General features: G+C 37.1%; 1 protein-coding gene across 1 annotated transcript in view; it reads left to right on the top strand.

Moving 5' to 3' along the window:
• LOC143247624 (uncharacterized) overlaps positions 1-21580 on the top strand; it is a 78110-nt gene extending 56530 nt beyond the window's left edge. The window contains exons 3-7 of the mRNA XM_076495965.1: positions 4417-4565; positions 6349-6410; positions 13464-13880; positions 19506-19800; positions 20866-21580. Coding sequence (XP_076352080.1) covers positions 4417-4565; positions 6349-6410; positions 13464-13880; positions 19506-19800; positions 20866-21077 — 1135 coding nt within the window. The 3' untranslated portion in view covers positions 21078-21580. The remainder of the gene's footprint in view (positions 1-4416; positions 4566-6348; positions 6411-13463; positions 13881-19505; positions 19801-20865) is intronic.
• The last annotated feature ends 5409 nt before the right edge of the window (positions 21581-26989 follow it).

Below are 26989 nucleotides of genomic sequence, written 5' to 3'. Positions count from 1 at the left end.
TACTTTATTCATCAGTTCATTTTGTTAATATTTTTCTAATTGTATTCAAGCGTGTTATCCAGGATTCTGTCTCATAGTGTTAGCACGTTTTGAATAGTTGTATAGATATTTCACGTTTGTTGATCATAGGATTTTCTTACTTTCGTAAAAATTTAGTTTTATGTTTGCTGTAGTTTATTGATGTGTGATTTTGTACATTTTCCATGTTACTGGCCCTAGGAAAAATAATGACTTGTGTGAACTTTATTTTCGGTGCCCTTGACCATGTAGAATTGAGACGAACTGTTAATTTTAATATCGATTATGGCGCTCTTTGGGGTGGTCACCCTACGCAGGACGCACGCGTTGCCCATCCAAAAGACCGATCTCGAGTTTAGCACCAGTTGGAAAATATATATATAAATAAGTTCAATTTGCCTTGAACTCTAGATGTAGCAACAGGTCTTTAAAGAGTAGGGTAAACCCTCCCTCCAGTTGAACCGTTAAAGGTTAAATAAGATATTTCTAGGTGAGAGCATATTTAAAGGTCATTTAAACTGGACAAGAGACGAAAAATATATTGGTATATTGGAATGACTAGGTTAATGCATAGCGTAATGTCTGATCTGTGTTGAACTTTTAGATCTTCGGGAGTTATAATTAAACTACTTGGATATTTTCAGACCTTGTTGAGCAGTGGTTACCAAAATGTATTCTCAAAACGGCTGGTATTGATTGGTATTGAAACTTTAATTAAAATAATAAAGTACTGAACAACATTTCGACCTTCTTATATCATCTTTAGGTTAACATGAGCAGTTACCAAAACTTTCAAATTCATGGATCCCCCCCCCCAATTAAATAAAATAAAAACTATCTTCCTCCATGGATTACACAAATTGTGTTCATAATTATGTTATATTGAGCTAAAACTAGTTTTGTATAAGTAAGATAACTGACATCTGGCGGAACCCTATTATGATTAATAATCAATGAATAGTCACCCACCCAGCCGAACCCACCGCAGGGTTAGGCTTCCGGCTACTTGAACTTGTTGACAATCACCTCTGTAGTGCAGAGTAAAACTCCTTTATCCTTAGGCCATTCCTGGCCCTAAGCGACCCGGTATGGCCAGGTGATTAAGGTACTCAGCTACTAATCTGAGGATCGCGGGTTCGAATCCCCCGTCGCACCAAACATGCTCGCCTTTTCAGCCGTATGGGCGTTATAATGTGACGGTCAATCCCACTATTCGTTGATAAAAGAGTTGGGGGTGGGTAATGATGACTAGCTGCCTTCCCTCTAGTCTTACACTGCAAAATTAGGAACGTATAGCGCAGATAGCCCTCGTGTAGCTTTGCGCGAAATTCAAAACAAACCAAATAAAACTAGGCCCAAAGCAGAAGTAAGTTAGTGTTCTTTGTATAAACAAACAAACACAAAACAAGATCCAGACAAAAGCTGGAGCACGTTTCTTCTGGGTTGAGAAGAAGGAAACATTCGTCTTCTATTAGCAAACTAGAGCCGATTATTTCACCCCGTTTTTAAAGTTATGTTTTAAATAGTCTATTCTCGAATCTTTAAACAGAATATTGTGTTAATTAGTACTAGTGAACAACTTCTTTTAATAGGGCGCGAGCTGGCCCTGTGGTAGAGATCTGGAGCTGGCTAGCTAGGTTCGAACCCATGCAATACTTCAAAATAGTACCCTCCAGCTCCTTAAGTTATAGATGCATTATAAGGGTGATTTACAATCCCTTAGCGTGGCTGGTAGGAGGACAGACTGACTGCCTTTCCTCTGGTCTGAAGTTCAAAACTAAGGCGATGGAAAACTGCCTTGCAAAGTATCTATTCTAAGAACCTCTTACAAGGGACATTGAATATCTTCTAAGGAATATGTCGTCACCTTTCAATGGCCCAGTGGTAAGTATGGAGGTTTAAGACGCTAAAAATCGGGTTTCAATATCCGTGATGGGCAGTGTGTAGTTAGTCAAATGTGTAGCTTTATGCTCTAAAAATATTTTGATCTATTTTGTGATCTATATTAGAGTAACTTAATCCGGCATGTGTAAATCTTTCTAACACCCCATGCACAAAAATTCATGAAATTTTGCGACGAGCCATTGAAACTGTTGCGCGCAAAATGCTCACATTACACGATGTCCACCACAATCGCCTACGCTAATATTACATGATGTCAACTGCAGGTAAAGGGTTACTATTTCCCTTTTGGACTTTCCCCCCTTTATCTTTGTTTTCAAAGCAACTTTCATACAAACAGCTTGTTTGGTGACGTTAATACTAAACACATAATCCATCAGTCAAAAAAGGTTATATTGTATTTCAACAGTATTTTTTCTTTGCTACAGGCTAACAGACGTGTTCAATTAAAAAGCAAAATTTATATTATTTATCACCGACATTTCAGGTTGGTCCCTTAAGAAACCTATCTATCTCACCGATCAGTGTCGAGATCTCCAAAACACGTCTATTTTTTTTGTTTATTTTTTTCTTACGATCGCCATAATACCCAGAATTATATGTAAGAATACGAAAAGTCAAATGAGTGACAATTTCAGCCATGGCTGTTCTTCCCTCGATGTGGCTTTGCTATAAGAAAACACACACACACACAGTAGTTCTTTGCCCAGTCCAACTCTCTAACGTAATGTTAGACTTGTAAACTTCTTTTAGACGCGAATAAAAATTACTTATAAAAGATTACGCATGTCAGTTCAGAGAGGGTTACTTTTCACTGACCTTCCCATACAAGAAACTTCCATTTATATGGGAGTGTTTCTAGTGGTAGCTACATTAGCGAGAAAAGTAAAACCGAATTACTGATCTAATCAGGGCGTGACGTCAATCACATTCACTTCCAACAAGATATGCTGAAAGAGAACGGAAAAAATCTGACCTTTCAAGTATCTACATTTGAGTTCATCTAACAGAAAACTAATGTTCAATACATATTACCCATCATAAATAGTCGCTACCCCAGAGTAACCTAAACCCGTATTTTAGTTCAATTACGATGAATTTAAGTAAAGTAAAATTATGCTACGACAAGAAAAACAAATATCTGAATAATTAAAAAATATAAGACCAATTAGCGGCCCGCAGGCTGAACTAGGCCTGCGTAGGTACTTTATCTGGACCCTGTTGTTGTTTTTAAATCATATTTTATTTTGGTCAAACTGGTGAAACGAAAATAGAAGATGAATTCTTGGGCTACTTTTTTACGACCGAATGTGAGATTTGTCCGTTATCCCTATAATGGCCACAGATGGACCTGCAGATTCATAGTACAGTACGCTAACCACATGCTCAGTTCATAATTTACTTTGGTCATTGTCAAGTAAGATAAATGAGAGAGAAATGAATTTGTTTCTCAAGACGGTTGGTATGGGTATTAAAGCTTTTATTAAAATAAAGTCGAGAAGAACGTTTCGATATTCTTAGGTCATCTTCAGGCCGAAACGTTGTTCTGTACTTTATTTTAATAAAAATTTTAATACCCGTACCAACCGTCTTGAGAAACATTTTTACTTCGAGTGGGTTTCTCGTCATCACGAATAAATGGAATTTATAACTTTGGGTTTAAAAACATTTTGAATCAGAAGAGTTGCGTAACGTGTTGCCGTTTCGAATATTGGAAATCAAACAGTATTTGTGAACACACACACACACACACACACACACACACACATATATATATCTTTTTCATTCAAGATAACCTGAGGTGTCAGTTTTGATATCTTGCTACAAAGATTAATGAACAAATGTTCTGTAATCGTAGTAATATATGTATTAAATTGGCTTGTTTCTTTTGCATTGACGACTGAGATTGACTGCTTCATTTGTCTTGACAATTAAGATTGGCTGATTCATTTGTCTTGGCAACTGAGATTGGATGGTCTACTTGCCTTTACAACTGGGATTGGTTGGTTAATTTGTCTTGATAACTGAGAAGAGTATTCTATTCGCAACAAAATAGGGCAGGCTAAACGGTTTACCGAACTGGAGCAAATTTCCATATTTCTGAAAAAAAAAAAAATTCAAACGTAACCATTATTACAGAATTCTCTGATGGGATCATTTCGTTTTTTCTACAATCTTTAAATGTACTATAAGTATTTAACAAAACTACAGTATATTTAAGGTTGTTTTGCGCTCGCTTTATAACAAAATTAAACTAAGTGATATAAATTAGTTAGCAGTGCCGAAATGTTTAACGTGTACACGCATATATAATACTTTCCCGACACATTATGAAATCACTTTGATACTGAACTGAAAATACGCTGAACCCAAAATATTCAAAGAATAAGTCTATACGTCTTGTTTTACAATTTGTGTGTTTTCTTAATGGCATTCTGTAAATTGTGTGTGTCGGTTCTCCATATTCGCTCAAACTCCTATTTATCTGAATTGTAGGTGCAAAGGTTTTTTCAAACGCACAGTACAAAACAAACGAGTTTACACGTGCGTAGCAGATGGGAATTGTGAAATCACGAAGGCCCAGAGAAATAGGTGTCAGTACTGTCGCTTCCAAAAGTGTCTCCGTCAGGGCATGGTTTTGGCAGGTGAGTTGTTGTTTTTTTTCCCCAATTCTAGTTTTGTGCTCTACCTGTTTTCTATATTCTGTGATACCTTGAGACAAACTACAGCAAAAACGTTAGTAATACACTACAGAAAGTTCCCTCGTGACTCCATTAGTAACCACAATAGGACCGTTTTACTAAAAAAACGCAGCCGGTGGTCATAACATGTCGGAGGGGCACAAAATGATGGCGGGTAAGTTCTGAAACACTTTAAAACGTTTTCTTTAATGACGTCATGCCTACTATTGTCTGTTGTTGTTGTTTTTAGAATTCACGCTTACAGAACAAGCTTTGAAAGCTCTTTTTGAAATTTCGTACACAGATATTGTTGACAAAATATTTTTTTGTTGATAAAGTGAACACAAGAGTATCACTTTTAAGATTTAATAAACACAACAGAAAATATCCCGTGGTATAGAGAAATTCTGGTCTGTTGTTATGTAATTGTTTATCAAAACAAGGATTTTATGGAAATAAGTTATTTTGTTATCGTAACTTAAAGTTGGGAGTGTTAACTCGTTATCAGTAACATTCGTATTTATTTCGTGTTTACCTTCCCCCCCCCCCGACAAATAGAAGATTCTTGTTGTTATTCTTATTATATAAAAAAAAGTCTGTATTTTTATACGTGCACGACACCTGGCTTGTAAATATATCAATAAATAAATATCATACACGTTTTGGTTTAGAGACAGAAAAAACAATAAGGGGCTTTCATTCGGTAGTGAAAATGCGCATCAACTGACATAGGACTTAAGATGTTTACATAAAACGTCCAACAAAAACATGTGTATATTGGACGACCATTTCCTGATTTTACCAAAAAATAACGTATCACGATATGAACATATTAACACCGGAAGACCAATTAAAAAGACAATGTAAAGGTCTTACACATTTAACTGATATCTAATACAAGTACGCCACGTCTCCTACAAGTTTTCATATTTGTTTTGTTTTTTAGTCTGTTTTAGTTTGGTCGCACCACGTGATTTTGTCGCTGACGTACACAAACTTTCCAACTGTATTTTTAAAAACAAAACAAAGTAAAAATTTTTGGGTCGATTAAAAAAGCATAACTTTCAGGTTTTTAAACCCTGGCGTGGGAAAAGGATTAGTTATCCGCTAGGTTTTTAAAGGAGACGTCAGCTACATTTTGTTAACAGATGTTTATTTATCCGCTAGGTTTTTAAAGGAGACGTCAGCTACATCTGGTTGACGGATGTTTATTTATCCGCTAGGTTTTCGAAGGAGACGTCAGCTACATTTTGTTGACGGATGTTTATTTATCCGCTAGGTTTTTAAAGAAGTCGTCAGTTACATTTTGTTAACGGATGTTTATATATTAGGTTTTTAAAGAAGGCGTTAGCTACATTTTGCTGACGGATGTTTATTCATCCGCTAGTTTTTAAGGTGACGTCAGCTACATTTTTGACATATGTTTGAGGCTGATGTTTCAGTTAGCTAGAGCATGTCTAGACGTTCACGTCAAGGTAACATTTCAATATATTGATGGAAGTTACAGAATCTAGAGAATAAAGTTTGTCGCTTTTATTATAAACGATTTGATTTGTGTTTAGAGAGCTTCAAATATTGAACAGTTTCCAAACAATGTGCTACTTTTAAAGTTGTACTGTATCAGCACTAGCAAAACTGCGAACCCTTCCCTAGTAATTAATAAACTAAAAGTTTTTTAAACGTTCGCGAAGTTGAAAGTTAATATTTACTGTCTAATTGTCAGCACTTTATTTGTTTTTTCTTTCAGCTGTTCGAGAAGATAGAATGCCGGGTGGGAGAAATTCTGTAGCTGTGTATAACCTTTATAAGGTGAGCAAGGTTATATAGGATTATGGTCAAACAAATAAGGTCACTTACCGACTTTGTAATGGGGTTTATCCTGGTTATGATTAAACAAATAAGGTCACTTACCGACTTTGTAATGGGGTTTATCCTGGTTATGATTAAACAAACAAGGTCACTTACCGACTTTATAACGAGGTTTATCCAGGTTATGGTCAAACAAACAAGGTCACTTACCGACTTTATAATGAGGTTTATCCAGGTTATGGTCAAACAAACAAGGTCACTTACCGACTTTATAACGAGGTTTATCTAGGTTATGGTCAAACAAACAAGGTCACTTACCAACTTTATAATGAGGTTTATCCAGGCTATGGTCAAACAAACAAGGTCACTTACTGACTTTATAATGGGGTTTTATCCGAAATTATAGGAAAATAAACAAGGCCACTCAGCGACCATAAATTGATATCAATGCATCGATAACAGGGTTTTAGAAAACGCAAACACGGGTATCGATAAATACATCAAATGACGCTTCGCATCCGCGCATATCTGTTTTTTTCATACGTACTATATCTACACAAATATAAGTACATACTTTTATTTAAACACCTCTATACACGTATCCCAGTCTACGTAAGTGGCTGGTTGGAAAACATTTTCGAGTGGTAGGGAAACTGAAGCCTGTTTATCTCCCCTCCCCCCCACACGTGGTTAAAAATGTCTATTCAGACACATTTGTATAGATACGTGTGTGTGTGTAGCTGTTCACATCTATTACTTGTGTAAATGCCAACTAGTGTTCTTTATTTATTGGTATATAGCTGGAACAACCTTCGTGTAGCACTCGCTGTTGTGAAACTTGTTTGGTGGGTTGTATTAGAACCCGCTATTTCCTTAGTCGTCAAAAAACGAAATAATGTCATTTCTCGCACAACTACAGCTTGAAACGAATTGTTATTAAGCTATCTGTATAATAATAATTGAGAAAAAAAGGCACTACGGAATACGTAAGGGTAAATTATTGAAAAACAAATCAATTTTTCTTGCGCGTTTATTCCCCCCATCGAGTAATCAGTTAAGGTCTGCTAACTGAAGATTCAGAGAGTACCGACCGAGTGCAAGGGGTGTATTTATCTCTACCAACTTCGACCGAGTTTATCCTGAAGAGAAACATAAACACAGATGGTTAAAATCACAATTTTTACTGAAGCACATTACACAGCACAAGAGAAAACAAGTGGTGGGTGTGTTGAACTGATACGAGAACGGTGGAGAAACATTTCATTAATGTTTCTTATTAGTTCAGTTTGACACCCACCCTAACACCACCTTGTCATTGTTTTTAAAGTAATAACATCATATATAATGGTAGTAAAAACACGACCAAAAAACGTTTGGTAAAAACCATAAAACTCTGGTGCTTACGACAGGTGAATCTGTCTTCTTTGTTTAAGGTAAAAACCATAAAACTCTGGTGCTTACGACAGGTGAATCTGTCTTCTTTGTTTAACCCTAAGAACAGCAAATCTAAGTGTCGAAAGAGCTAGGTCTTATCTTTATGTTGTTGTGTCGAAAGATCTAGGTCTTATCTTTATGTTGTTGTGTCGAAAGAGTTAGGTCTTATCTTTGTTGTGTTGAAAGAGCTAGGTCTTATCTTTATGTTGTTGTGTCGAAAGATCTAGGTCTTATCTTTATGTTGTTGTGTCGAAAGAGTTAGGTCTTATCTTTGTTGTGTTGAAAGAGCTAGGTCTTATCTTTATGTTGTTGTGTCGAAAGAGCTAAGTCTTATCTTTGTTGTGTTGAAAGAGCTAGGTCTTATCTTTATGTTGTTGTGTCGAAAGAGCTAAGTCTTATCTTTGTTGTGTTGAAAGAGCTAGGTCTTATCTTTATGTTGTTGTGTCGAAAGAGCTAAGTCTTATCTTTGTTGTGTTGAAAGAGCTAGGTCTTATCTTTATGTTGTTGTGTCGAAAGAGCTAAGTCTTATCTTTGTTGTGTTGAAAGAGCTAGGTCTTATCTTTATGTTGTTGTGTCGAAAGAGCTAAGTCTTATCTTTGTTGTGTTGAAAGAGCTAGGTCTTATCTTTATGTTGTTGTGTTGAAAGAGCTAGGTCTTATCTTTATGTTGTTGTGTTGAAAGACCTAGGTCTTATCTTTATGTTGTTGTTGTTGTTAGTAAGTAAATATCGTAAGTCCTGGAGTACGGATAGCTTATGTTAAAGTTACATTCATGTAACTGTCTGCGGCTTTACCGAGTACTGTTACGTTACACTCTTAAGTCTATGGCTCTAGCAAATTAATAACTCGCTACTCAGTTTCCAGTACTGATAGCCTATTAACACGCGAGCCAGGTATTTCTGGGAAGTTCACATAGGACGATCACGGGTTGTAGACTAGTTTCCTAATTTAGTCCAATGTAATTTAATAATAATTTTTAGGCGAATAACGAGTCAAGCTGAACGAACCTTCAGTTTTACAGTAAATGAATAGAATGATAAAATGTGAATAATGTCATTTTATATCATTGTGCTATATTGTAATATATCACCGATTATTTGAGCTAAAGCAGAATTTTGGCTTTTTTTGTTTGTTTGTTTCCATAAGCTTTTCAGGATGGATATTTAGGACAAATGGGTAATGTTGATTATACTAATTTATTCTTCTGGAATCTTCGGTAGACAAGCTGTATAAAATACCAAAGACAAATATGAAGCCCACTGTATCGTTTGATTCACTACTTATCACCAAGTCAGGCCCGGCATGGCCAGGTGGGTTTAGGCGTTCGAATCCCTGTCGCACCAAACATGCTCGCCCTTTCAGCCGTGGGTGTGTTATAATGTTACGGTCAATCCCACTATTCGTTGGTAAAAGAGTAGCCCAAGAGTTGGCGGTGGGTGGTGATGACTAGCTGCCTTTCCTCTAGTCTTACACTGCTAAATTAAGGACGGCTAGTACAGACAGCTCTCGAGAAGCTTTGTGCGAAATTCAAAAAACAAACAAACAAACAATTCACCGAGTCATACCGATTTCGGAGAACTTCACCCTTCATCAGACAGCCATCGAGTAGTGCTGATCAAAAATCAAACAAATAAAAGTTGCTGTAAGCATGCACTTGATTTTAACCACAACCTGTTTTTTTGTTTTCTTGGTAAACATCCGGAACATATTCAAGTGACTTTGAGATTTATAAAATTACCTTTCAGTTAACTTAATCTTTTTATCGTGGTCTACCTTCGTACAAAACGTAAGCCTGATAAAGCAAAACTTTGAAAAGATCTATGTTCAATGATGAACATACCTTAAGGATTGTTGAATAATAATAAAAACTATGTAGATATAGATAAGAAATAAACCAACTTTAACATTAATAAAAGTACACAGCAAACTGAGATGAAATGCATAATATCTAAAGAGAGAGATACACCAGAATGGACTGAATCTATCAAATCGTCGATTCTAAGCTATTAACGACGTTTTCGTCAGTTATCCCAATAATACTTTACGCTGTTCGCCGTAGAAGTTCCTCTCTCCTTGATTGTTATTTTAGTTGAGGTTTTTAGTCTTTTTTTCTTTTATTTTTTATTCATCCTTTCATTTTCAGGGTCACGTCATCAATGTTATCCTGTGGTCAGTATATATGATGCTATGGAACGAAGCGACTTACATTTTTACTTCATATTAGGTGTTTTTAATTGATTGTGTGGTACTTAGCCTCAAGAATATGTGTATGATGTGTGGAATGACAGACATAAGGTGTTGTTTACCCATTTCTCTTAAACGTGTGAAGACGTCTGTGACTTTTAGGGCTTTTCTAAGAATGTAGTTTTTACTCCTTCAAAGCTGGAATTGGTTTCTGCTTCAAGTGTGTTTGCTGATTGACTTTCTGTAATTTGGTTCTGGTTGTTGCTGGATTTGTTTCCTCAGCGATAACGTTTCTTGATTTAATAGTTGCCTGGCTCTGTGTGAGTGTATATTGTTGTCTGTGCGTGTGTATGATGCAAACATTTACACGCTGCTGCAACGTGTCCATATCGACACAGATCGGGCAGTTTGGTCCGAATTTCGCGCAAAGCTACACAAGAGCTGTCTAATGCTAGCAGTCCCTAACTTAGCAGTGATAGTTTAGAGACAAGGCAGCTAGTCATCACCACCCACCGCCAACTAATGGAATTGATTGTAACATTATAGCATCCCTATGGTTAAAGGGCGAAAATTTTCAGTGATGGAGATTCGAACCCGCGACCCTCAGAATGCGAATCGACGGAAAATTTAGTGTACTAAGGTTAGTCCACGTGTTGAGTCAAACTCATCTTTGTAAGTATCATATTACTATTAATAGAAGTACGTAACATCCGGGAACCAATAACATGGGGTTAGGACTTCTGTGAAGGCAAAATGCCAGTAATGTTTATTGCGTTTTTTTTTTGTACCTCCCCCCAATAAATAATTATTTACATTTTTCCCTTTGACGACATTTTTCGTTTTCCAGCCAGGAGTCGATTGCGTTTTCCTGCTTTAAAATCTGGAAAACTTATACAAAGTACTATGTGATATCATAAGACAATAAAATGCTACGAGTGGGCTATTTGTATTGAGCCCACTCTAGGTATCGGAACCCAGTTTTCAGCATTATACTATTACTTGCAACTGCAAAGTGAAAAGGTGTTTCACCTGCAATACGTTGTAGTCACTGTGAATGTGTTTGTTGTTTGTAATGAAGCACAAAGCTACAGAATGGCTATATATGCTCAGCCCATCACAGGTATTGAAACCCGGTTTCTAGTGTTGTAAGTCTGAAAACGTACGCTGTGCCACTGGGGGCACTGTAAATGTGATCATAATGGAATATCCATTGGTTTTTGTGTGATTTGTGGATACACAGCTGAAAGATGTGCGATCTATGTTGTGCCCACAACGAGTATCGAAACCTGATTTTTTACAGTGCAAATTCTCAGATTTAACATTGATATCCATTTAAAGGAAGTTATTAAGGAAAAGAGAGCCAAAAAGGTTTCTCCTACTTCCTAAAAAATCGACTAGAAATAAAAAGAACTTCGAAAATAAAAGTCGTCGTGGTCTTTGATCTCGAAGACCAAAAGCGAAAAATGATAAATTATCAATATCTTGTCATATAGCAATAGGTAGTATTGTGTGTTGATCCTTACCTTATACAACCAATTAACTGCAAAGCGTCGTTTTTTAAATGTTTTATTATTACACAACAATTGAACTTACACACAGGTGGTTTTATGTCGTTTGTCTTTTACTTCCAGCCATGAGGATTATTAACACTCCTACGAAAAGTGGGGCCTAATAGGCCCCAGAGCAACTTGAAAAGTTATTAATATTAGGCTAATAATTTTGTATTTAAATGAAATTTAAATGATATTTAATGAAATGAAATCAAATGAAATGGCAATTTCATTTAAATACACATTTATTAGCCTAATATTAATAACCTTTCAAATTGCTCTGGGGCCTATTAGGCCCCACTTTTCGTAGGAGTGTTAACAGTACGCAAAATTCCTGCTTTGAATGTCTGGAAAGCGATCATATAAAAATTCTAAACATAGTTGCAGCGAATATGATACACTTCTTACAGACTAGACTATTCTTTTAAAATTATTGGGATCATTTTGTCTTTTGTTTATCATCGATATGCAAGCCTTCAACAGTACACTTTCGAAGATACGTTTTTTGTTTTAATCATTTAAAAAAATCCAAAAAACTACGCTGAACACTTCTTAGTTTACGAAAATACAGATTAAAAAGTTGTTTGTTGTTAATTAAGCATCGCGTTATCTGGGCTTTGCCCATTCGTGAGTATCGAAACCCATGTTTTTTACAGTCATAAGTCTTCAGTCTTACTTGTTTGTTTTGAATTTCGCTAACCGTCCATAACTTAACGGTGTAAGACTAGAGGGAAGGCAGCTAGTGATCACCACCCACCGCCAATTCTTGGGCTACTTTTTTTTACCAATGAATAGTGGGATTGACCGTCACATTATAACGCCCCCATAGCTGAAAGGGTGAGCATGTTTGGCGTGACGGTGATTCGAATCCGTGACCCTCAGTTTACGAGTCGAGCGCCCCTAACCACGTGACCCTCAACCTTACTATTGAGCCATCGAGAAATTGAGGGGCTCATTTCTTATTTCATCAACATTTAAATCCTGAAACGTAATCAGGACACTTATTATTATACGAAACTTCAAATCCATACACTTAATCTGCGTGCTCGTTATTCTATGGATCCAGGAACCTAAACAGAACATTTGTTATTCATGTAAATCGCGATCAAACACCATTAACACTTCCTATTTCATGGAAATCTGGATCAAAAAACGTAACCTTGAAATTTCTTTCTTATATAAATCCCCATTCCGTAAAATCACCGATCAAAAAATGTAACCTCGAAAGTTCTTTCATATATAAACCCAGATCCAAGAAGTTAATATGGGCACTTTCTTTATCAAATCCAGAAACCATAAGGCGCTCAGATTTGTACATCATTTCAATCTTATTTCATTATTTTGTCCGTGCTTCGCGCAGTGGTTACAGACAACAGATCCGTAGGTGCGACGTTCGCGTTTCGTTACAGAAAGAAAAAAACAAAACCTTTTTCAGCAGTTTGTGACTACAAGTGCGTTGTGGTCAAATCCCACTATTTGGTCAGACAAGGGTTTGTCAGTGAGTACTATTTAGTCTATCAGTTGAACAAGAGGGATTTCTCAATAGCCGCGGCTGTAATTAGATCTCAAATCAGTCAAGAGATGGAACTATAAGCAGAAAGTTTGTACTTGAAAAAAAACCCCAACAACTCGGAGTTTCCACGTCACACTTAAAAATTGGGGGAAACTAGCGCGCGCAGATAGCCCTTCAGTTTGGAATGAATATCACAAATTAAACAAACATTTTTTTTCCATCTTTTAACATTTATATGCTCTAGGAACTTTCAGCCTTTCTCTTTAAAAAGTTAAAAAAAAAGGCCTAGCAGATTTTAAAAGCTATTACAAAAATGTATGAGACGAAAGTGTCATAAACAGATAAACCATTTCTCTGTTTATTTTAACGTCAGGTGAAATATAAGAAGCATAAGAAAGGTCAGAAGAATGGTCAAGTTAGACAAGAACAACAAAAATCGCCAATCAGTCGCTACCCCCAGCAGGAGTGGGCAAATGGCCAAATCCTCAAAACAGCTCTCACTAACCCAGCAGATGTCATGCACCTACGTCATCGCCTTGAAAACTGCGTCACAAGCTCGCGCGATCGTCAAATGCCAGTCGAGCATGCTTTGAGCTCAATAAGTCAACTGATTGAATGCGACGATTTTGAAGACGTTGCTACTTTAAGTAACTTACAGGACCTTTTCAACATAAAATCTGAACTATCTGAAAAACTCTGCCAGATAGGAGATAACATAGTGTTCAAGTTAGTGCAGTGGACAACGAGGTTACCGTTTTACTCGGAACTTCCCGTAACGGTCCACACTCAGGTCAGTTCACTTCTGATTTTAATTAAATAAAATTTTGAAATGGGCGTGCACTTTTGATTTTCACTTGCCTAATTACGTCATTAAATAAACGTTCGAAAAAGGGCGTAACATTTAATATCCAGGAAAAAAAAATAGTCCTCATTTGTTCGTTTCGCAGTCTATAATTCAATTACCACCTGTTAGGGTTCACCATGTTACGTGCATTTCTCATTTGTACGTCAATGGTATCATGAGCAAGCGTTCACCTAAGCCTCATCTAGTGTCAATCCTACACATGTCAGTTGCCGTTGTTATTTGCCAGTGTTCATTGTAAGTCACGTGTATCTTCCAGTCAGTAAATACAATTCAAACAAAAAATTAATAGAGGTTGCAGAATGAGATGTATGGGTAATTTAAGTAAAATTATCCACTAACCCATTCCTAGTCGTACCTTTATGGATCTGATAATACGTGTAGATATATTGCTATGTGAGAGTCGTGGCTGTTTTAGTAAAACAAGTTTTATCTTTGTGATACTTTTAAAAAACCACGTAATACATTTCTAAACTTTAGTTATAGCTGTCTGAAACAATTCAGTTTTAACGTACTGTAAACCTGTACCTTGGTACGACAGTATAGTCTTAATTTCTGTAAACCTGTACCTTGGTGTAATAGTTCAGTTTTAACTCCTGTAAGTCTCTACTTTGGCGTAACAGTTCAGTTTTAACCACTTTTAATCGGTATCCTAATGTAAATTTCTCACTGAAATAAGGTACGTTCAGACTGTGACATTTCTTTCTGTTCGCGTTCTTACGACATTATTTCGCTGGACATCCGTGCTAATCCGAATTCCCCACTAAAATACAATCGTGTGTTTGTGACTGGTTAAAGTTAAAAGAATCGTTTCATTGGTCTCCACTTTACACATGTTTATAAATCTTTTTTTTTTGGTTTAAAAGTGTTCATACAATTGAACTTTTTAAGACACTTTTTATCGTCGTGTTCGCGCAGCAAAATTCGGGTTAGTTGGATAATTTTGTAAGGTTATAATATTTATAGCAAAAAAAAAGATAAAAAATCGATTAAACAAATAGACTTATTTATTTCAAGGTTTATTAAAAAGACTAAAGTCCTCCACCAGACTTCACCTAACTCTCACCACATACAGCCAACTGTTCTTCTCTCTGGCAACAAAGCAAGCGATATTAACCAGTTCATTTACTTCGACAGTACAGTAACAACTTTGAGGCAGAGTTTGACCACAAGATCCAAGCGGCATCTACCTCTTTAGGGCGATTACACTAGAGGGTCTGGAAACAGCGTGACACAAGACAAGAAAAAGTTTAAATTACATCAAGTCGTGTTACTGAGCTCCTCACCATATTCAACAGAGACTTGTACATTTTATCGTTGTCCTATAAAGATATTGTTAAGTGTACAACTTAGAACACCTTACAGGGGATCCTGAATGTATCTTGGGGAGTTCAAATCAGTAACGAGGTTTTGAAGTATGTTGATATGCCCAGTGTAGTAGCCATATTTATTAAAAGACATCTGTGCTGGGCTGGACATGTGATGCATATGCCAGAAAGTATATTTCCAAAGACTCTTCTTTATGGAGAACTTTCTCCTGGCCAGCAGCAGAGAGGTGGACTAAAGCTGCGTTGCAAAAAGATGTAATAAAGCATCACCTCATTACAGCCGATATACCTAATAATAATTGGGGGCCTCGATTCAAAGATCTCGCCAAGTGGCGCATATCTATCAAGGATGGGTCAAAGGTTGCATAACAAAAGTGACTGAAGGTCTCACATGATTGTCATTCTCAAAGATACGCCTTACCTACAGTTCCTCACACAGTACAACGAGACATTTGTACTCCAATCACACAAGTGCTGGATGCATAACCTACAATCCAAGTACTGAAGGTTTATTTTCTTCTTCTCCAAGGCATCTTCGGATATGGAAGGACTAACGAGGACAACATTATCATAGAGATTTGTTTATAGGATATGACTTTCGCGAAAAGCTATTTGAGTACTACCTGATCTATCAGTCCCTAATTTTGAAGTGATAGTCTAGAGAGAAAAGTACTGGAATACTATTTACCATCTACATAATAGAATTGGTCATAACATTATAACGCTCCCCAAGCTGAAGGGGCGAAAATGTTCGGTAACGTGTTTCGAACCCGCGAATCGAGTGTTCCGACAATCAGGCAATGTAGTAAACGAGCTGATGACACAGGTACTCTAGTACCATAACTCTTAGCATAGTATTCGTTCTTCATCTTTTGCTACAAACAAACTGCCTTATGCATCCAAAGAAAAGTTAATTTTAAAGTTTTAGTTGTAATTAGAAAGTGTCCACGTATTATACAGGCGCGATCTCTTCAATTGCGGTTCATGTTTATTTACAAACAATTACTCTTACATAAAGTGCCTTGAAATTGACCATCTACAAAGACGTAACTCGAATTCGCTGTATTTGTCGTCACAATCACCTATAAGTAAGTTGGACTGCCTTAATGAAACTGTCACTCGAATGTCTGTTACAACAGGTGAAGCGCGCTCTTGTGTTCTAATACAGCTCTCTGAGTAGTCAATAAGTTAAATGTAAACCGTAAAACCATTAGAGAACACAAGAACATCATACACTTGATCATTGTGTTTATCATAACAACTGTGCATAGGATAGAAATGTTATTCATGTGGTCAATTATACCGGAATCAAGACTCAGTGATCGTATATTGTTAGTGTAATAAAGTCGCCTTTGTACTATTTTACTCAAGAAAAGTTAATGTTCAACTTGTGCAAGGTATCGTGAAAAACAAAAAGTAAGTTCATTGAACTTATTTTATACTGTACGCCCCCCCCCCCGATAGTACAGCGGTATGTCTTTAGATTTACAACGCTAAAATCAGGGGTTCGATTTCCCTCGGTAGGCTCAGCAGATAGCCCGATGTGGCTTTGCTATAAGAAAACACAAATGGTACGGTACGGTTAGTATAATGCAATATACAGCTCTGCCCATTGGTACAGGTGGTGGGAGAACCATGCAATCTACGGTTCTGCCAATTGGTACAGGTGGTGGGAGAACCATGCAATCTACGGTTCTGCAAATTGGTACAGGTGGTGGGAAAATAATGCAACTCACAGCTCTATCATTTGTTACAGGTATATATAAACAAACATATGTGGGGCATAGTTGTAAAAGAATTACAATAGGTGGCTCTGCAAAGTTGTTTTTTCTAATTTCGCGCAAAGCTATACGAGGGCTATCTGAGCTACCCGTCCCTAATTTAGCAGTGTAAGACTAGAGGGAAGCAGTTAGTCATCATCACCCACCGTTAACTCTTGGGCTACTCTTTTACCAAAGAATAGTGGGATTGAGCGTAACTTTATAAAGCCTCCATTGCTGAAAAAAATAATAACATTCGCTGATGAGGTTCGAAACCGTAACCCTCAGATTGCGAGTCTAGTGCCATCACCACTATGCCATGACAGGCTCAGAAATGATGATAACTTGTACTATCCATCAATGATATGCGTTCGAGTATATATGTATACACACATACACACACACAAATTTTAATATCTATTTTGTAAAAAAAAATTAGCTCACAAAGAAATGGAAACAAGACAAACTTCTTTCAATAAAAGTTCCGTAAGGAAGTAACAACGGATATTTTGATAGTTTTTACGCGTTTTTTCTGAACGGCCTGTTCTAATATAACCTTGGATACCGAAAACTTAAGTTAGGGCACGTGCACAGGATTGCCTCACGTTGCATCACACCATACCAATAAGAACTCAAAGTAATACACGGCTGCGCTCGTTATTTTAAGTACTTACAACTAATTACCTTATATTAGAATTGCCATCAAGCTATTCAGCTTGAAGTCTGATATTTCGAGTGTTGCTTTTATACACCAGGTGGGGTAAAACAAGAAGGCTTTTTGTTGTAATCGAGAGGCATTGCATAACTCGCGCTGCTTATTAACTTCTACCCTTAGAGACCGTGGATAACCTTGTCGGCACGTACAGTAACGATAGTAAGTTTACGAAGTTTGTTTTGAATTCCGCGCAAAGCTACACGAGGGCTATCTGCGATAACCATTCCTAATTTAGTAGTATAACACCAGACGGAGGGCAGCTCTAGTCAATATTACTTGTGTCAACTCGTGGGCTACTATTTTAGCAACGAACAGTGGGACTGATTGTACCACCACTAAAGGGCAAGCATGTTCGGTGACGGGAACTTGAACCCGCGACCCCAAGACTACGAGTCAAAGGCTCTAACCACCAGGCCTTTAGCATTCGTACACTGGGTCATCCTGACGTCTTCCCCTCAGCAAACTAAAGAACAAAATGATATATGATGCGAAAAATGGAGGGAGAGTCAATGGTTCGAACCGAGAAATTCCAACGGTTCTACACAAAGTATTATTATGCCACAGCTGAATAAAACTATATAAAAATACATAAATTACTGAAGATGCTTATATATCGCAACGTGCCCTACAAGCATATATTCTCACTTGAATCACAAAACCAAAATAGGATATGGCCTATATAATACAGCCTTTTTTAAATACCTGTATAGCAGTGCCATTTAAAAATTATTCTAAGTATCCTTTCATTTGCGTGAAAGAAAAGGTTTAACGATTGGTCAATTAAGATAATCTACCATCTATACCAAGTTTGAGTATCACCCACAGAAAACTGCACCATTTATGCTAATTTCGACCAGCATCTGTACAAATCTCTACCATGTACACCAACTTTGATCGGCATTTATATAAAAAAGTCTACCATTCACACCAAGTTTGACCAGCATCTATACAATATTCTATCATATAAACCAACTTTTACCAACAACGATATAATACCAGTAGGATACCCGGTGATGCTTCGAAGAAAATGGCTTTAAATATTCCGAGTTTTTTGATCAAATCAACTACATTCATCGTTATTTGTTTGCAAAAAGAAATCAAAATGATTTCTTTACCCGATTAAATATTTTGAATTAAAATCAATACAACTTTATTAAAGCTGTTTTATAACAAATCCGGGTACTTTGCTCCTGCTTCTTGTAGGCGCTTTTCGTAAAATTTCAAGTTTTAAAGAACAAAATTTTCTACCTTCTAATGTTGCAATTTCTGCTTAGTTATCAAGTTTCAATTGCAGCATATTCTGGCTTTATTTTCGCTCTATTCAATTGAATAATTCACTTATTTTCTTCTCGTTTTTTTGTAAAGTCATCCTATAGCTTATTCTTGCGAGTACACGCAAGCAAAGCATCTGATACGACTGAAGTAAACCTACCTATTTAGTTGATGGAGTGTGCGTGCATGTTCGAGAAAAATAACTGTAGTTCAAATTTTCTCCAAATCGAAGTACAACAGAAAACGCTTCACATTAAATAAAATATACAAAACTATATTTTGGGGAATTTATTAGGAATGGTTTTATGGAATGTTGCATGTTTTTAACAAACACTAATTTAGACATTTATTACGAGGCGTTTAATAGGGAGAATTTTATGGAATACTACATATCTTTTAAAAATCTTAATTTGGACATTTGTTCTAATCACGAATTTATCACGCTAATATTTGATTTATACCTTTTCTTTTCATTCAGTTACTGACCCACAAGTGGCATGAGATTCTGGTGCTAACTACATGTGCTTACCAAGCTATCCATGGACCAATCAAAGGATCCGAGGCGAGCCTGGAGCAGGACATAGCCGCAGGCCTGTGTCGTCTTCAGACCTGCTTAGCTGCAATGATGGGTCGACCAATTACATTAGACCAGCTGCGCTTAGAAGCTGGCCCTTTGGTGGAACACCTGACACAACTTAGTTCTGCATTTCGCCAGATGAGGTTATGTACTGAAGAGTATGTTTGTCTCAAGGTTATCATCATGCTAAACCAAGGTGAGGAAAAACTAACACGTCATTAAATGTCATTATAAGACACCCCCCCCAGACTCTTTGTAAAGAGTCTTCCCCCTATTTGTAAAGGCATTTTTTTTTGTCTACAGATATATGTCCAAGTTATTACTTTCGACAAGTAGTTTATCGATAGCTCAGTAAACGTGAAAACAGCTTAAACAATTACACTTAGCAACTTGAAACAACTAAACAAAAATAACTTTTTAACAATGAATATTGAAGACGATCCATTATTTGTATGAGTACAGGTTACAAAAGGGTGAATACGGTCTGGCATTAGTCAGCTGTAATAAACATTAATTCTAAGAACTTGTGAGTGAAAACAAACAAGGAGATAAAACAATATGTCAGCCATGCTATATCTTCCACAACTAGGACTTTCATCCTTGATTGGTGGGCTTCAGTCATCATTGACAAATGAGTTCTAACCTTTAGGGTCAGTTGATTCTTGGTATACTTTTATATAATATTCAGTTCAAACATTTTGATTTTTATTTTACTTTAATTTAAATATAAAATTTAAACATGCACCTAGTGATTAGTAAACCAACTTCAATGTATAGTTTTGTACCTATACCACACGTATACATGGAACATTATTTAGTTGTTCCGCAATTTCGAAACTAAATCATATACTTATTATTCATTTTTTCTCCAAGGGAAACGTTTCGACTAAAATCGTTTCTATTCTCTGTCAATACTTATTCTGGAGTTAAGTTACTAAGCTCTATCCTCTATTCTGTAGTGTTTGACTACAGAAATGGATCTAAGCCTATATTCAAATTATTAAACATTTAAGTCTCAGAAGTTTTGTAAATCAAAGTGTACTAACTGGTTGAACCTGAAAATGTTCGACTTGCATCCTCAGGAAGGTTGTAATAACCAGAATGATGACTATATAGGTATAAATTGAAATGTTCATACTGCGGCCTCAGAAAGCTTCTAAAAATCAAAGTGACATGTCTTCCTGAGGGAGGTGCCCCCAATATTTCATAAAATAAAAAAACGGTGGCCAGTGAAAGTTGTGTTTCTGTTTCTTCCCAACAGAAGAGTACCAAGGTCAACGAGAGCTCGAGGCGATCCAAGAGCGTTACCTAGCAACTCTTCGCGAATTCATTGAACATCGCTTCCCACAACAACCCAGTCGATTTAATGACCTACTAGCTCGCCTCCCAGAAGTCCATGCAGCAGCGGGGCTTTTGCTCCAAAGCAAGATGTTTTACGTTCCGTTTGTTCTCAACACCAAAATCAGCAGATAACAACCGTGATTTGGGACTACGTATGGTCTTTAATATTTGCACACACGTGGGAACCATCACTGAAAGGTGGAATGATGGTCAGCGCACAAAGAAGAGACGACGTGGAAACATGTTCCCCCTGACTAGTCAGTTCCTGGGATAGTCGACTACACCAGGTTGGAGGTAACAGAATGTCACACTGACCACGTGGAAGTGGTCAGCCTCTTTCTGGTTCTGTGCAATAAGTCGTGCAGATTAATAAATCGTGATGTTCCTGAAAAAGCGAAGCTCAGAGATATAGTGGATAAAATGTGAGAAAATCCGGTTTCTTGGCTCACTTTACGAAATAAATAAATAAATATATATATATATATCCCATGTTTGAAATGTATATTTTCTTTCCTCAATATTGCTGCTCAATAGTACTGGTGATTATTAACTCGTAAGAGTGTAAAAAGATGTTAATTTTTGCAGATTATTTGAGGAGAAAATAAGAACATTAAAAAACTAATGAAATTAGGGAAGAAGTGTATCACAGTCTTGAGTTATAAGTTTAAATCAACATTCACAGAAACCATCCTCTAGTTTTATAACCTGTAAGGTTTTCACATATATCACTGTTCGCAGACTTTTAAAAATTAACTCCATGTTCAACAAACAGCACACTGAGAGTTTGTTACACTAGCACGTGGTTTGGGCTACTTACACAGCAAGTGATGCGAGTTGGTTATACCAGCTTTGATTAGTTACATCAGCCTATTATACAGCGCGTGGTTTTAAACAATCACCCAAGCTTAGAATCTGTTTCGTTACATAGTTACAGCCTTAACTATTTTCATACGTAGCATTCGTTTTGCATAATGTATTTCCAATACACTTGTTGCTAAAGTATCTTTGTTAGGTTCTGAGCGGTGATAACACCATCTTCGGTAGTCAACCAGAATAAGAGTACTTTATTCTTAGGTAAGTTTTAGACGCTGAAAAAGAACAAGACAATGTAGTTAAAAGTTCATAAACAATCTATCCAACATTACAAACAATAATTTCTTAAAGAAGTGTTTTTTATTTCCGTGTCTATCACGTAACGAACACAACTTATTTAGTGGCCTGTAGGTTAGGATGACTGAATCGCAATCTGCTGCTGGTCGTTGGATCGAAACCTCGCTCCACCAAACACGCTCCCCTTTTTTTGGTCATGGGAGCGTCATTACGTGATAGCCAATCAAACAATTTGTTAGTAAAGAATGACTCAATAGTTTACGGTAGATGGCTGCCTGTCAGTTACTTTCCCTTTTGTCGGTAATTTAAAATTAAAGATGGCGGCAGATAGCTATTGAAGTTTTGGCATAAAAATAAATAAACAAACGCCATTTTATTTCGGTGACATTTTATGTCAGTTTTGTTTACACAATGTGTCTGAAAACCTCTTAGCCAAGAATTTATGGATAAGCAAATCGGCCACTTAGCCTCTAAGCTCCTTGATATACTAAACTTGACTGACATGGACATACTTATCAATAGTTCCCATACTCCATCTGAGGCCCCCTTGATATGAATAAAAAAGGTCTGAACCCCAACCTATAACTTCAGCATGGTGATTGAAAACAGTGCCGTAGTAAAAACAGTAACATCTCCTTTCTATATACTGCATCATAAATTCAATTAATCATAACATTTATCGACTCATTGTTTATTTAGGATTAAATTAAATTCAGTATCTTTGTTGACAGTCCCCCAGAAGTAGCTTCATGGCCCCAAGTGAGGCCACGGCTCTCAATAGGGAAATAATAGCATATATTATACTAATTTTTGTCGACATGAATTCGGCGAATTTTATAATCTCATTGCCCCAAATTTCATTGTTATCGCTTCTTTTGGGAGCGTATGTTTTTGGGTTGAATTTTGTCTCGCCTTACAAACAAAAAACATCTTAGCATATAATATACAGCAAGGCCTTTTGAACAAATATATATATAATAATTGCATTTACTGGCAACTGAGCCGCAGTTGCGAACAAAATATAAATGCATCGCGGTCCTAACAATCATTCAATGTTAACGTGGTAGGTAACCATGGCAACGGATATAAAACACGCTCACTTCTTTCAGACACCGATAACAAACAGAGTGCAAACTGAGACCGGAGATTTGTGTTTTGTTTGTCTGTCGAATTTCGCGCAAACTTACTCGAGGGCTAACTGCGCAAGTCGTCCCTCACTTTGAAGTGATAGATAGAGAGAAGGCAGCTTATCAATATCACCCACCACCTACTCTTGGGCTACTCTTTACCGACGACGAGTGCAAATAACTGTATCATTATAAACGGTCCTCCGGTTAAAGGAAGGAACATGTCTGGCGGGACAGAGATTCGAACCCGCCTCCCACAGGTCAGTAGCCGGGTCTTCTACCTGCCAGACACAAAGACCGGAGGCATTTGAGACGTGGTTACCCAAATGGTTAAAAGTGTCGCAGGGTTCGAATCACGTTAGGTTCCAATTTTCTCTTTACAACATCCCAATCCGTGTATTTCTATACAGACGTGTTGTTTTCTTAAACCTAGTAAAGCTAACAGCTATTTCTTACATCACGTTATTGTACTGTGTCACCATCTGTTCAAAATGCGTGCTCGCGTGCATGCGAACAAGATATTCAGAAAGTAATGAAGTTTAAAATGTGTGCGGCATTATTGAGAAAGATTAATTTGTATAAAAGTAGGTCAAAGGTCAATTTCATGGTAAAATGGTAACGAGTGTATGAAAAGAGCGGGTTCCTAATAAACACGTTCACGTGCTCTTATCTTCGGCCATCGAAGAATACTCTGTCCTTACATGTGTTCAAGATAGGTCGTAGCTTACCGCACTTCTAATACAAGATAAACAGAATAAACGGTAAAGCTGGCCAAACGTCCCACTTCTAGTCAGGGCCACAAGCGGTTCAATGGCCCAGGAAAGTAGAGACAGAGAGAGAAATACGAAAAATCATACGAACAATGGAACGGGGAAGGAGAACCGGCCTCCATGAAGTAGGTCAGTAAGCCGTTCACCCCATGGGAAACGAGAGCACGTGGTACACTGTTCCGGGCTCGTGACCTCGCCTCGTTAGTTACGTCGTCGGACTGGATGCCTACGCATGGAAGGCAGGACCTGTTTGGCCGGCTATAGTGTACAGGCAGCGCCCAAGAAAATTGACTGAATCCTCCTGTTTAAAAATGGCCTTAGCTTTGGCCTTGTAGGCTACATGGTGCGGTAGTTACGGAAGGGTTGCCCGCAGCCCCGAAACACTTTTTCCTAGTGGCCTACTTCAATGGCAGTTCTTCCCTCAGGGACGCGGAACTTTTACCACCTCATTTTTTAAATAGTTTCTTTTAATAGACGTTATGTATTACTTCAAGTTAGTACCGAGTTGTTGTTTTTTTACCTCTTTAATAAATCAAATATATTGTTCTTTTTAATGTATCGTGACCCGAAAAACCGAATATGATGAACATTTTCATGTCCTCAATAAACTTCGACTTATGAGACTGATTAGCAGCGTGTACAATCACCTAAAATTTAACCGTTGTACTGTAGTCGAGGTTATTACTCTCGTTTGAGGATATAAACACATTTTTTTATTTTATTCTGTGAATTATGAAAAGATGCGTGCGCCAAACATGTTATCATAAAATAAAACACGAGAAACGTACATATTAGTATCATTTCCCAGATATCACCATGTTTAAAAGGTTAACGTTTTATATGTATTTACGTTTCGTTCGAATTAATTTTGTTATATTATTATTGCTTAGGGTGTAAACCTTTAAGGATAGCTTGACGTCAAAACCCTACAAAGATAATATGAAATTAGAACCTCACTTTTAAACAGTTAATTCGACGATTAAAGAATATTCGTTGCGTAGCGACATCTTTAGTTTTGTGATAGATTTTATTCATTTTGAAGTGCAAACTTTCACGGCAACATTAAATGTCGAAATAGTTCCTGCATTGTAACCACGTAGCAAAGAAAAAATTATAAACATATAATGAAAGTACATACTAGTATTCTCTGTCTCTTATCTCTCACATACATATATACTGTTTGTTTGACTCATTTGGAGTTCCGTAGATAGTGTGATGTAAAACGAAAACCGATACACGTCTTTGGAAGAGATATTTCATGTCATTTTCAGACGCAAAATATTTATGAACTTCGATAGTAATCTTAAACAAAACAACAGCAAAAAACAACAAACAATGATCTGTGTGTCTAGTTTTACTATATGCTGTTCAATTAATTTGCTTCCCTATATTTTATGTCTTTTAAATTACTTCGTTTGTGTATTTAGTAGTTTCTTTGAAAATTTGAAAATAAACATATGCCGGATCATTAAAACCGAGTGTTTCTACAAGACTGGGGAACATAAAATACTAAAAAGAGAGATAATAGAACAATCCACAAACGACGTCATTACTTGAAATGGTTTCGTCTCTTTCACATTTCGCGCCAAAATTGCACAAGGACTATCTTCGGTAGTCGTTCAAATTCAGCACTGGGACACCAGAAAGAAGGCAGCTAGTCAACTATTGGGCTGCTCTTTTATAAACGAATAGAGGGATTGACCGTCACGTTTAACGCCCCCAAGGCTAAAAGGGCGAACATGTTCGACGACGGAAGTTCGAACTCGTGACTTTTTTTTTTTCCTCTCGGCTCGCTCTCCAACCCGAGATTTCCCGAACGCCAATCGAGTGTATCATCGACCAGCTATATTATAGTTCCCAGTAGAGGGCACTTTTTATAACAATCTGAATAAGACCTTTACCCGGGTCTTGTCTGAGGATCGTGTTTCGACTATTCCACTTTTGAGGAAAACGATTTGAACCCAAGATCAGTTCCACAACAAGCGAGGTATTCAGCACATAACTGCAGATTCGGCTCACTGGTGAGAATATATTTGTAATTATACAATCTGTGACACACGTAGTGGTAATACCCGATATGCTGGCGTTACGTCTAATTAGCTAGTAGTTAAACGTCAGGAAGAATCACTGGTTAAGTATCCCCCACTCCCCAGCCCTGGCACACACAACGGGCAATATGTGCTCTGTCAACTGCGAGTATGGAAACACGATATTTAATGTTATAAGCCCGTGGATTATATTTTCCAGGACGTCTCATAGTTGTTAAGTAATTATCAAATAACTTACATCGAGATAACGATAATGAATATCTCTGTCTGTTCTTCCGAATATCAAGAAGTATGAAGAAAGAGGGGGAAAAAACAGTTATGTTGTTAAACAAAATTTATAATGTTACATAATCTTTAAACTAGTTCTGATGTGTTGCGATAAACATTGATGAAGAATTATTCTTTACAAATTTATGCAGTTTACGTTTACATTTGGACATAAATGGCGTCCCAACCACTACTACACCTGCTGCATCCCAGTTAGTCTGAAGATCCCTAGTGGTATGATACGAAGGGCCTCTTCGGCACTGGATGTAGCAAATATAGTGTGGTTGACATACTCTTCTTTATCTTTGCTCACAAGTAGTTACCATAAACTATATGTACTTCCGCATGGTACCCGAATAAAACCACATTAAGAGAAACAATATTTTTATTTCCCGCTTTTGAAGTTCGTACGTCATACTGAGCTTTAGCCTACAAGATGCCTAATTCTCCTCGTGATTCAAGGCGCACGCGCACATTTTACTGACGTCACGATATTACAAATATTGTAATGTTCAGAGTCCTTTCTGTGCCATCATTTTATTGTCTACTGACGGACAACGCATTATTATATTGTGATGAAAATAGTTAAAAAGAGGTGACCCTATTTCGAGGAAATAAGTAAGGTTAAAACTTTTACGTAAACAACATAACAGTGACTTATGTATAAATTAAAACAAAAAATGACAACCAAACAGGTGAAAACCAGAGCATTAAAGATGGTA

Source organism: Tachypleus tridentatus, chromosome 3, assembly GCF_004210375.1.
Source record: "Tachypleus tridentatus isolate NWPU-2018 chromosome 3, ASM421037v1, whole genome shotgun sequence".
Classification (NCBI taxonomy): Eukaryota; Metazoa; Arthropoda; class Merostomata; order Xiphosura; family Limulidae; genus Tachypleus; species Tachypleus tridentatus.
The sequence above is the reverse complement of the archived record's forward strand: the minus strand, read 5'-3'. Positions and strand labels throughout refer to the sequence as shown.